This window comes from Mobula birostris, chromosome 5, assembly GCF_030028105.1.
Source record: "Mobula birostris isolate sMobBir1 chromosome 5, sMobBir1.hap1, whole genome shotgun sequence".
Taxonomy (NCBI): domain Eukaryota; kingdom Metazoa; phylum Chordata; class Chondrichthyes; order Myliobatiformes; family Myliobatidae; genus Mobula; species Mobula birostris.
The window spans coordinates 197,982,855-197,996,122 of record NC_092374.1 but is presented as its reverse complement, the minus strand read 5'-3'; the positions used below and the strand labels follow the sequence as shown (position 1 = coordinate 197,996,122).

At 43.8% G+C, this 13,268-nt stretch overlaps 1 protein-coding gene across 2 annotated transcripts in view; it reads left to right on the top strand.

The window, feature by feature from the left end:
* mdc1 (mediator of DNA damage checkpoint 1) overlaps positions 1-13,268 on the top strand; it is an 82,763-nt gene that overhangs the window by 24,608 nt on the left and 44,887 nt on the right. The window contains exons 6-8 of one of the 2 annotated variants that reach the window (XM_072259284.1): positions 851-925; positions 8,726-8,818; positions 12,654-12,752. In XM_072259284.1, coding sequence (XP_072115385.1) covers positions 851-925; positions 8,726-8,818; positions 12,654-12,752 — 267 coding nt within the window. The remainder of the gene's footprint in view (positions 1-850; positions 926-8,725; positions 8,819-12,653; positions 12,753-13,268) is intronic. The other variant, XM_072259285.1, reaches the window with a different exon arrangement.

Here is a 13,268-nt window from a genome sequence, read left to right as displayed (position 1 = left end):
ACTACCGCCCCCTCTCTCCCACCACTTCCTCCATTTAGGGTCACATAAAGCCATGAGAGCAGGTGGTGCATATCAGAGTCCCGGTTATGTGGCCACTGACGCCGGTCAGGCAATCTCTGAAGAGTACTGATAATGGCTGGAGTCACCCGTTGTGTAAAGACACTGCCCAGAAGAAGGCAATGGCAAACCATTTCTGTAGAAAAATTTGTCAAGAGCAATCATGGTCATGAGACCATGATCACTTATGCCGTACCGTACAGCACATAATGATGATGAATTTGATATTGTAAATTCAAGGGCTCTCTCCTCTGGCAATTGGTTTAATATTGTACAGTGAGAAGCTCTGTGAACCACTCAGCCAGGTCGTTCCACATGTAAGTACATGAAGGTAGTACAAGAGGAGAAGCAATTGACTTAAATATATTGATTCAGTTACAGCAACAGTGCAGGTCGTCAAATACGGTGCAAAAGCCATGACGATGTAGACTGACTGATCAGCAGCTCTTTATTGTACAAAAGGCCCATTGAAGAGTAATTTAAAATATGGAGTTGTCCCTGTGCCTGGTGGTGCATTCTGTCAAGCTTTTGTATCTTCTGCCCAATGGAAGTGTGGATAAGGGGTGGGAAAAGTTTTTGATGGTGCTGTCTGCGTTCCCGAGGCAGCTGGTAGTGTAGATGGAGTCAGCAGAAGGAGGTTGGTTTCCAAGATAGACTCGGGCTGTGTTCACAACTCTTGTGGCCTCGGGCAGAGTGATCATCACCCCAAGCTCTGCCAAGTTCCTCAGTGTCCCGGCTGTAGCTGCTCTGCTGAATGATCAATAGCGCTCACTGGTCTTTCTCCTTTCTGTAGCTGCCAACACGGAGGAAGAGGCCACTCAGGTGTACACCAGTGACTGTCCAAGCTTCAACCAAGAACCTCAAGGTGGTAAGTGAGGCAGTGCAAAGCTTTTGCTGTTCAAAGGCTCTCCGTGACCTGCACCAGTAGCTCTGTATGTGTTGTTCAGTCATGGGTTTACTATCGCACAGAAAGAGTCCATTTATTTGGGAGTTCTCGGGCAGAATTCCCTGGAGGTTAACTTGCAGGTTGAATCGATAGTGAGGAAGGCAAATGCAACGTCAGCATTCATTCTAAGAGGACTAGAGCAGGGGTCCCCAACCCTTTTGGCACTGCGGACCGGTTTAATATTGACAATATTCTTGCGGACCGGCTGACCGGGGGTGGGGGGGTGGTGGTGGTGGTGGTGGTAGGGTTGCCAACGGACAAAAGTAGCAGTCAAATACGTTGGGTTTACCCAAAGAAGACTACAATGACCATGAAGCCTTGCGCGGGCACCAGTGCGCATGTGTATACGTGCCGATTTTTTTCTACAAATCGTTTTTGGCGATTCTGTTCGGTGGGGGGGGGGTTAATCTCAACTGGAATATAGGTGATAAATGGCTAATACACTCAATTTCGTTTCTAAAAGGGTTTACCTAACGAATTTAATATTAAGCACACAGTGCATATTTTCCTCGCATGAATATAGTGATAAGTCAATTATCAGGGGAGGACAGGGGAACTTGAAGTAAGTGTTGAACGAACTTCCAGTAGAAGTGGTAGAGGCAGGTTGAATATTATCATTTAAAGAAAAATTGGATAGGTATATGGACAGGAAAGGAATGGAGGATTATGGGCTGAGTGCAGGTCGGTGGGACTAGGTGAGAGTAGCGTTCGGCAGGGACTAGAAGGGCAGAGATGGCCTGTTTCTGTGCTGTAATTGTTAGATGGTTTTATAAGTCAATAGCATCATAACATTTTAAGTAATGTTTGGATATTAAACACACAGCACATATTTTCCCGTATGAACATATAAAATCATTGCAACACACCAATATCGCTAAATCAGTGGGAGCCCTGACCTTATTTTCCTGCAGCAAGACGGTCCCATCGAAAGGTGACGGGAGACAGTGATACTCGAAGGGGGTTCCTTATGTTCAGTTTATTCTGCAATCTAGTTTTCATTGCATTCATTCAGGGATATGATATTGGAAATGGAAGCAACGTTTTCAGTGCTTTCCTGACTATCTCAGGATATTTAGCCTTGACTTTGATCCAGAATGCCGGCAGAGATGTTATGTCAAACATACTTTTCAGCCCACCATCACTTGCAAGCTCGAGCAGTTGATCTCCTTCCCGCGCTGACATGGATGACGCGCGGGTAATGACCTCGCGTGCATTCAAGCTCAACAGTGCGTGACAGGGAATGAAGAAAGGTGCAGCTGACTCATATCGCCAAATCATATCGTTTCCTCGCGGCCCGGTGGTTGGGGACCGCTGGACTAGAGTATATGAGCAAGGCTTTAATTCTGAGGCTTTGTAAGGCATTTGGAATACTGGGAGCAGTTTTGGGTCCCATGTCTAAGAAAGGATGTGCTGGCATTGGGGAAGGTCCTAAGGAGGTTTATAAGAATAATTGAGGAATGAAAGGGTTAAAGTATGGGGAGGGCTCGATGGCTCTGGGCTTGTGGAGGGAGGGGGTCTCATTGAAACCCATCGAATATTGAAGGGCCCAGCTAGAGTGAATATGGAGAGTCTAGGGCCAGAGGGCACAACATCAAGATAAAAGGACAGCCCTTTAGAAGAGGGATGAGGAAGAATGACTTTTGCCAAAGGGTGGGGAACCTGTGGAATTCGTTGCCACAGAAAGCCATGGAGGCCAAGTCATTGGGAATATTTAAAGTGAAAGTTGATGGGTTCTTGATTAGTACTAGTGGTTACGGGGAGAAAGGAGAGAAGGGGTTTAGAGGGATAATAGAAACCATAGAAACTACAGCACAGAAACAGGCCTTTTGGCCCTCCTTGGCTGTGCCGAACCATTTTCTGCCTAGTCCCACCGACCTGCACACGGACCATATCCCTCCATACACGTCCCATCCATGTATCTGTCCAATTTATTCTTAAATGTTAAAAAAGAACCCGCATTTACCACCTCACCTGGCAGCTCATTCCATACTCCCACCACTCTCTGTGTGAAGAAGCCCCCCCGCTAATGTTCCCTTTAAACTTTTCCCCCCTCACCCTTAACCCATGTCCTCTGGTTTTTTTCTCCCCTTGCCTCAGTGGAAAAAGCCTGCTTGCATTCACTCTATCTATACCCATCATAATTTTATATACCCCTATCAAATCACCCCTCATTCTTCTACGCTCCAGGAAATAAAGTCCTAACCTATTCAACCTTTCTCTGTAACTGAGTTTCTCAAGTCCTGGCAACATCCTTGTAAACCTTCTCTGCACTCTTTCAACCTTATTGATATCCTTCCTGTAATTTGGTGACCAAAACTGAACACAATACTCCAGATTCGGCCTCACCAATGCCTTATACAACCTCATCATAACATTCCAGCTCTTATACTCAGTACTTTGATTAATAAAGGCCAGTGTACCAAAATCTCTCTTTACGACCCTATCTACTTGTGACGCCACTTTTAGGGAATTTTGTATCTGTATTCCCAGATCCCTCTGTTCTACTGCACTCCTCAGTGCCTTACCATTAACCCTGTATGTTCAACCTTGGTTTGTCCTTCCAACGTGCAATACCTCACACTTGTCAGTATTAAACTCCATTTGCCATTTTTCAGCCCATTTTCCCAGCTGGTCCAAGTCCCTCTGCAGGCTCTGAAAACCTTCCTCACTGTCTACTACACCTCCAGTCTTTGTATAATCAGCAAATTTGCTGATCCAATTTACCACATTATCATCCAGATCATTGATATAGATGACAAATAACAATGGACCCAGCCCTGATCCCTGTGGCACACCACTAGTCACAGACCTCTACTCAGAGAAGCAATTCTCTACCACCACTCTTTGGCTTCTTCCATTGAACCAATGTCTAATCCAATTTACCACCTCTCCATGTATACCTAGTGACTGAATTTTCCTAACTAACCTCCCATGCGGGACCTTGTCAAAGGCCTTACTGAAATCCATGTAGACAATATCCACTGCCTTCCCTTCATCCACTTTCCTGGTAACCTCCTCGAAAAACTCCAATAGATTGGTCAAACATGACCTACCACGCACAAAACCATGTTGACTCTCCCTAATAAGTCCCTGTCTATCCAAATGCTTGTAGATTCTGTCTCTTAGTACTCCCTCCAATAATTTAGCTACTACCGACGTTAAACTCACTGGCCTATAATTTCCCGGATTACTTTTCGATCCTTTTTTAAACAACGGAACAACATGAGCCACTCTCCAATCCTCCGGCACCTCACCCGTAGACACCGACATTTAAAATATTTCTGCCAGGGCCCCCGCAATTTCAACACTAGTCTCCTTCAAGGTCCGAGGGAACACTCTGTCAGGTCCCGGGGATTTATCCACTTTAATTTTCCTCAAGACAGCAAGCACCTCCTCCTTTTCAATCTGTACAGTTTCCATGATCTCACTACTTGATTCCCTCAATTCCATAGACTTCATGCCAGTTTCCTTAGTAAATACATACGCAAAAAACCTATTTAAGATCTCCCCCATTTCCTTTGGTTCTGCACATAGCCGACCACTCTGATCTTCAAGAGGACCAATTTTATCCCTTATAATCCTTTTGCTCTTAATATACTTGTTAAAGCTCTTTGGATTATCCTTCACTTTGACTGCCAAGGCAACCTCATGTCTTCTTTTAGCCCTCCTGATTACTTTCTTAAGTATTTTCTTGCACTTCTTATACTCCTCAAGAACCTGATTTACTCCCTGTTTCCTATACATTTCATATAACTCCCTATTCTTCTTTATCAGAGTTGCAATATCCCTTGAGAACCAAGGTTCCTTATTCCTATTCAATTTGCATTTAATCCTGACAGGAACATACAAACTCTGCACTCTCAAAATTTCCCCTTTGAAGGCTTCCCACCTACCAATCACATCTTTGCCAGAGAACAAACTGTCCCAATCCACGCTTTTTAGATCTTTTCTCATTTCTTCAAATTTGGCCTTCTTCCAGTTCAGAACCTCAACCCTAGGACTAGATCTATCCTTGTCCATGATCAAATTGAAACTAATGGTGTTATGGTCACTGGAACCAAAGTGCTCCCCTACACAGACTTCCATCACTTGCCCTAACTCGTTTCCTAACAGGAGATCCAATATTGCATCCCCTCTAGTTGGTCCCCCTATATATTGATTTAGAAAACTTTTCTGAACACATTTTACAAACTCTAAACCATCTAGACCCCTAACAGTATGGGAGTCCCAATCAATGTATGGAAAATTAAAATCCCCTACCACCACAACTTTATCTTTCCTGCAGTTGCCTGCTATCTCTCTGCAGATTTGCTCTTCCAAGTCTCGTTGACTATTGGGTGGTCTGTAATACAATCTCACTAATGTGGCCATGCCTTTCCTGTTTCTCAGCTCCACCCATAAGAACTCAGTAGACAAGCCCTCTAATCTGTCCTGCCTGAGCACTGCTGTAATATTTTCCCTAACAAGCAATGCTACTCCCCCACCTTTCATTCCTCTGCCTCGATCACATCTGAAACATTGGAACCCTGGAATATTAAGCTGCCAGTCCTGCACCTCCTGTAGCCAAGTTTCACTAATTGCTATAACATCATAATTCCACGTGTCAATACACGCCCTCAACTCATCCACCTTCCCCGCAATACTCCTAGCATTAAAATAAATCAGCCTTGATCAAATGACAGAGCAGACTCAATTCTCCAAATGACCTAATTCTGCTCCTATGTTTTATTGGGCCAGATCCAAATTCTGACCAGTCTCTGCCTATGTATTCCTTTTAATTTCTGTTCTGTTTAAGCATCCTTATCTACAGGCACTTGCTCATGTTCTCACTGGATGCTCTTGACACATAGCTCTTGTAAATCATGTGTTCAACTCATGGACCATCTTTGAGTTTCATTAAATAAATATTGGCAAGGCCGGTCACCTCACAAAATTGTAACTACCACCACTTCCAATATTTGCTGTAGTTCCCACCCCATCCCCTGAGAGGCTGAACCATCTTCTGATGCACAGCTCTGTCCCCATGCTTGTTCTTAACACGTTCAATACTTTCCATCTACTTTCTGAGGCAGGTACCCAGCATTGTGGGAACTGAGCCTAGAATCAAGTCTTCAGCAACTGAACAGAGAATAGTACAGCACAGTACAGGCCTTTCGGCCCACAATGTTGTGCCGACCCTTAAACCCTGCCTCCCATATAACCCCCCCCACCTTAAATTCCTCTGTATACCTGTCCAGTACTCTCTTAAATTTCACTAGTGTATCTGCCTCCACCACTGACTCAGGCAGTGCATTCCACGCACCAACCACTCTCTGAGTAAAAAACCTTCCTCTAATATTCCCCTTGAACTTCCCACCCCTTACCTTAAAGCCATGTCCTCTTGTATTGAGCAGTGGTGCCCTGGGGAAGAGGTGCTGGCTGTCCACTCTGTCTATTCCTCTTAATATTTTGTATACCTCTATCATATCTCCTCTCATCCTCCTTCTCTCCAAAGAGTAAAGCCCTAGCTCCTTTAATCTCTGATTCTAATCCATACTCTCTAAACCAGGCAGCATCCTGGTAAATCTCCTCTGTACCCTTTCCAATGCTTCCACATCCTTCCTATAGTGAGGCGACCAGAACTGGACACAGTACTCCAAATGTGGCCTAACCAGAGTTTTATAGAGATGCATCATTACCTCGTGACTCTTAAACTCTATCCCTAGACTTATGAAAGCTAACACCCCACAAGCTTTCTTAACTACCCTATCTACCTGTGAGGCAACTTTCGGGGATCTGTGGACATGTACCCCCAGATCCCTCTGCTCCTCCACACTACCAAGTATCCTACCATTTACTTTGTACTCTGCCTTGGAGTTGTCCTTCCAAAGTGTACCACCTCACACTTCTCCGGGTTGAACTCCATCTGCCACTTCTCAGCCCACTTCTGCATCCGATCAATGTCTCTCTGCAAACTTTGACAATCCTCTACACTATCTACAACACCACCAACCTTTGTGTCGTCTGCAAACTTGCCAACCTACCCTTCTACCCCCACTGTAACAGGAAATTTTAAAAAAGCATGCTTTTTAAAAGGACTAGCACACAATTTGCTGGGTAGATTTTGGCAGGTCAAGCAGCATCTGTGGGTGATGGAGTGGGGGAAGGAACTGTTAATATTTCCAGTCAAAGCCCTGCACCAGTCCCGAAATGTCGACAGTTGCTTTCCCCCACAGATGCTGCTTGACTCGCTGAGTTCCTACAACAGATTCTGTGTTGGTCCAGATTCTGAATCAGAATCAGGTTTTGTATCACTGATAAATGTTGTGAAATCTGTTGATTTGTGGCAGCAGTACAGAAAATATATTTTAAAACATCTATACAAGGAACATAAAAAAAAAAATCTGTAGAAAACGAGTGCAAAAATATTACGCATTGTTATTGTTTTAGCTTATCCTAGCTGAATGCACTGATCTGTATGAACAGTTGGCAAAACAAGCTTTTCACAGTCTTGGAAAATATGACAAACATAAACCAAAACCAACACCAGTTATTGTGTCTTGAGCTACAATGAAAGGTACCGTTCTGAAAGTACAAACGTTTGTACATCGAGTGGTGGAAGTGATAACGAGATCAGGTTTAATATCACCGGCATATGTCGTGAAATTTGTTGTTTTGGGGCAGCAGTACAGTGAAATACATAATAAGGTCTCTAAATTTCAATAAGAGGTGTATATAAAAACAAAAATAAAGTTGTTTTAAAAGAGAGGGAAGGTGGTGAGGTAGTGTTAATGGGTTCATTGTCCATTCAGAGGGGAAGAAGCTGTTCCTAAATCATTGAGTGTGTCTTCAGACTCCTTTACCTCCTCTCTGATGTCAGTACAGGTTTCCCCCGCTGTCCGAAAGTAGAGCATTCCTATGAAACCTTTCATAAGCCAAAGTGGCGTAATGCGAAAAACCAATTACCATTAATTTATATGGGAAAAAATTTTGAACATTCCCAGACCCAAAAGATAACCTACCAAATCATACCAAGTAACACATCAAACCTAAAATAACACTAACATATAGTACAAGCAGGAATGATATGATAAATACACAGCCTATATAAAGTAGAAATAATGTATGTACAGTGTAGTTTCACTTAACAGAATCGGGAAGACAGCGAGCACACTGGAAGGTTCACGTATTTTTCTATCTATAGTTCTTTGTAAGCACTCAAAACACCCTGCAAACCTGCCCTAAACCTATGTGCCCTTTCAAAATTAAAGTCTTACTTTCTACAGTCATTGCAGCACTGTCAGTTGTAGCGAAAATCTCACGCAGTTCAAAGCTATGGCAGCTTGATGCTGAATGTAGTTCCCAGGGAAGGAGCTTGGCGGCGCGACTCTCGCTGCTCGGGGTGCGCGCTGCCTCTATAATGGCTCGCTGCAAAACAGACGCTGAACACTGTTTTTGCTTTTCGCCTTTTTTTGTAAAAGCGAAAATCTTCTTCGGATTTCTTTCGGTTCGTGAAAACAGGTACTAATGTAGATCTTTCGTAAAAGCAAAGTGGGTGAAGCGAACTTTTGAAAAGTGGGGGATACCTGTATTAAGAAAAGGGCATGTCCTGGGTGATGGGGTCCTTAATGATGGACGATGCCTTTTTGAGGCATTGCCTTTCCAGCCCCCACCTATCAGAAGGATCTGATTTGACACACTTGGGCCGAGTCTTGATGCGAAGCTTCCTTTGCTCTTCCACAGGTAACCCTGCGACAGCGGCAGACAACACAGAGGAAGAGGGCACGCAGTTATTTACTTTCCGGTCTCCGACTTTCAGCAAGGGCCATGCCAAAAGTAAGTTCTGGGGTAAACACACCCAGAGTGGAGGGATCCAGAACTTTGGTTAGGCCACATGTGGATACTGATCTAGATGTGAATGTGGTATCTGTGGACAATGATGTGTGTAGGGATGGCATGAAATGGTGTTGGAGCAAAATTTAGTTTTTCACTGGGTAGCAACTCAGAAACAGGTTTAACATCACTGACATACATTGTTGTTGTCAGTTATTAACTGGACTCTGAAAACTTGCCCTTGTTCCTCAATCATTCTTTATTTAGTTGTGCACAAGAACAACAGCACAGCCCTTGTTGTCAAACTGTTCTAAAGCTTGTCATTTTTATACGGAAATGGACCAGCTGGTTACAGATGCAAACACGAGGAAATCTGCAGATGCTGGAATTTCAAGCAACACACATAAAAGTTGCTGGTGAACGCAGCAGGCCAGGCATCATCTCTAGGAAGAGGTACAGTCAACGTTTCGGGCCGATGACAAAGGGTCTGGGCCCAAAACATCGACTGTACCTCTTTCTAGAGATGCTGCCTGGTGTTAAGCTGGTTACAGATATTGACCAGTTGGTAACTTTGTGCTTGTTTAAATTTCTTATTTGTATAATCAGTCACCAATAACACTGCAATATTACAAGTATTGATGGACAGTAGAATCTACATGGTGAAGGCCAGTGATACTTTAGAAGTGGTAAAGGAACTGCTCAATAGTCATTATCACCCAAGGATCCTTTGATTATCTTGACTCTGACTCTCGTCCTGTGCTGTACAAAGGGGGAGCTATGCTCTTCCAAGACCTTCCTTGCCTGAGTTAATTGCACACTATCTATCTCTAACCTATCCTCACAAATACATTATCTTAACCATTGCCTTGTCACGACTTCCATACTATGAAATTTATTGTTTTGAAGCAGCTGTACAGTGCAGTACATAAAAACGTTACAATGAGAAATATATAAAAAGTAAATAAATAAGTACAAAAAGAGCAAATTCGCGAGGTAGTGTTCAAGGGTTCAGAAATCTGAGAGCGGAGGGGAAATAACCTGTTCCTAAAACATTGAGTGTGGGTCTTCAGTCTCCTGTACTTCCTCCCTGATGGTATTGATGAGAAGAGGTCATGTCCTAGAACTCCCACAGGATTCAAAGGCAAATTATCATACTTGATAAAATACAGTGCCTATAAAAAGTATTCATCCCCTCCCCCCCTTCAAAGTTTTCATGTTTTGTATTTTTTACAACATTGAATCATAGTGGATTTAATTTGGCTTTTTTTTGACACTGATCAACAGAAAAAGACTCTTGAGCCAATGTAAAAACAGAACTCTACAAAGTGATCTAAATTAATTATAAATATAAAACACAAAATAATTGCATATGTATTCACACCCCCCCCTTAATATGACACACCAAATCATCACTGTCGCTGCCAATTGGTTTTAGAAGTCACATAATTAGTTAAATGGAAATCTGTTTTTGGAGACCTGTGTACAGTCAAGGTGTTTCCACTGATTGTAGTAAAAATACACGTGTATCTGGAGTGTCCAACTGCTGGTGAGTCAACTTCCTGGTAAAAACTGCACCATGAATGCAAAAGAACAATCCAAGCAACTCCGCGCAAATGTTGTTGAAGAGCACGTGTCAGGAGTTGGATACAAGAAAGTTTCCAGTCACTGAATATCCCTTGTTAAGTCAATCATCAAGAAATGGAAAGAATATGGCACAGCTGTAAATCTGCCAAGAGCAGGCAGTCCTCAAAAATGGAGTGACTGTGCAAGAAGGGGACAAGTGAGGGAGGCCACCAAGGGACCTGTGACAACTCTGGAGGAGTTACAAGCTTCAGTGGCTGAGATGGGAGAGAGAGTGCATACAACTGTTGCCCAGGTGCTTTACCAGTCACAGCTTTATGGGAGAGTGGCAAAGTGAAAGCCAATGTTGAGGGAAAAATAAAACTCACATGAAATCTGGGCTAGAGTTCCCTGAAGGCATTGTGGGAGACTCTGAAGTCAACAGGAAGAAAGTTCTATGGTCTGATGAAACCAAAATTGAGCTTTTTTGCCATCAGACTAAATGCTATGTTTGGCGTAATTCTCAATCCATTGAGAATTTGTGGCTGGGCTCGAAAAGGGCTGTTCACTCATGAAGCCCATACAATCTGACAGAGATTGAACGGTTTTGTGAAGAAGAATGACGAAAAATTGTAGTGTCCAGATGTGCTAAGCCAATAGAGACCTATCCACACAGACTCAAGGTTGTAATTGCTGCGAAACGTGCATCTATTAAATACTGACTTGAGTATTTATGCAATCCATTATTTTGTGTTTTATATTTGTATAAATTTAGACCAATTTGTAGAAATTTGTTTTCACTTGGAAAAATAATGTGGTGTATAGATAAGGTGAATGCATGCAGGATTTTCCCATCAGGTCCGGTGAGGCCTGAACTAGAGGTCATAGGTTAAGGATGAAAGGTGAAATATTCAATGGGAACCTGAGGGAGAACTTCTCCACCTCAGAGGCTGATGTAAGTGTGGAATGAACTGCCAGTGGATGTGGTGGATGTGGGTTCACTTATAACATTGAAGATGTTATAACTGAACATGGACGAGTACGTGGATGAACGAAGTGTGGCGGGTTATGGTCTAGGTGCAGGTCGATGGGACCAAGCATAAAATCAGGTTGGCTCAGACTAGATGGGCCGAATAGCCTGGTCCTGTGCAGAAGTGCTCTATGACTGGGTTGGGGAGAGCTGTGAAGGGTGTTGGGGGGGGAGAGCGAGAGGAGGAGGGGAGGGGGCAGAGAGAGAGAGCTCCCTCCCCCTCTCCCCACAATCAGGACCTGCAGGACCCCAGCGTCGACCATGCTCATTGTGCCAGCCTGGGTACTCGGACCCACATCTCTCTCTCTCTCCCCCCACCCAGTCTGTCCAACTGCAGTCCTTGTGGGCAGTCTGTCCACACTAGAGCCCTGGGGTGATTCTTTGCTGGGTTTGTGCCAGATTCCTGATCTAGTAACTGTATTAGTAAAGCCGTAATGACCACGTTCAGTGTCGATTACATTAGAGCTCTCATTCATGTACAGAGCACGAGAGTCGTAGTCATACAGCATGGAAGCATGAGATTTGGCTCAATTCATACTCTCACTCACACTCAGAGACAGACAAACACTGTTTCTCACTCTCTTGCTCTTTCGCTTTCCCGCTCTCACGTGTACGTACTCACTCACTTTCTCTCTGTCTCTGTCACAGAATGCAGCTGATGGATGTGCTTGTGCAGGCATACGCCCAGAGCAGATTCTGCAGGTGCTGGAAAGCTTGTGTCACACACACAAAATGCTGAAGCAACTCAGCAAGTCAGGCACCATCTATTGAGAGGAATAAACAGTCAATGTTTTGGGCCAAGACTCTTCATCAGGACTGGATGACAAGGAGATACCGTTCCATATTGATCCTGTGTCCAAGCACAACTAAAACTACTTTCTCCAGCTGTGTATTTTTGGGTATTTGTCCCATGTACATTGGACCCTCCCTGTGCAAGATACAGTGGGACGAACACCGTTTGCGCTGGATCACTTTTTTACTCTGACTCTGCATATTTTTCTCCAGTCCTGCTGAAGGGTCTCGGCACGAAATGTCGACTGTTTACTTTTTATCCATGGAAGCTGCCGGGCCTGCTGAGTTCCTCCAACGTTTTGTGTGTGTTGCTTGGATTGGATCAGTGTTGTTCTTGTACTTAGCAGCCCAGATTTCAAAAAACATGTACCTTTTAAATTGGAAGTAGATTTTGATTTATACTGTGTTCAGCCAATTCGTGATTTGTTCAAGTACACCCACTAATGTTTCCCACAGGTGACCCTGCGACAGAGCAGAGCCTGGAGGAAGACTCATCCCTCCACTCGCCCCCATTCAGCCTTCAGCCTCCAGTTTTCAGCAAAGAGCCTTTGCAAAGTAAGATTCAAACATTTGCCCACTGCATATTTTCTGCCTTTCAGGTGCTTTCGGGGCCAGACCTGCCCTTGGACTCAAGTCTATCTCATTAGTCCTTCAAACCAAATGTTTGGCCCATGAAAGGATGGGATCCTTTAGTAGGACAAAATGTAGCTTATTACTATAAACTCACCAAGCAAATACATGTTAGTAAGGAAGTGGTGTTAGGTAAATTGAAGGGATTGAAGGCAGATAAATCCCCAGGGCCAGATGGTCTGCATCCCAGGTTGCTTAAGGAAGTAGCCCAAGAAATAGTGGATGCATTAGTGATAATTTTTCAAAACTCGTTAGATTCTGGACTAGTTCCTGAGGATTGGAGGGTGGCTAATGTAACTCCCCTTTTTAAAAAAGGAGGGAGAGAGAAACCGGGGAATTATAGACCGGTTAGCCTAACGTCGGTGGTGGGGAAACTGCTGGAGTCAGTTATCAAGGATGTGATAACAGCACATTTGGAAAGTGGTGAAATGATCGGACAGA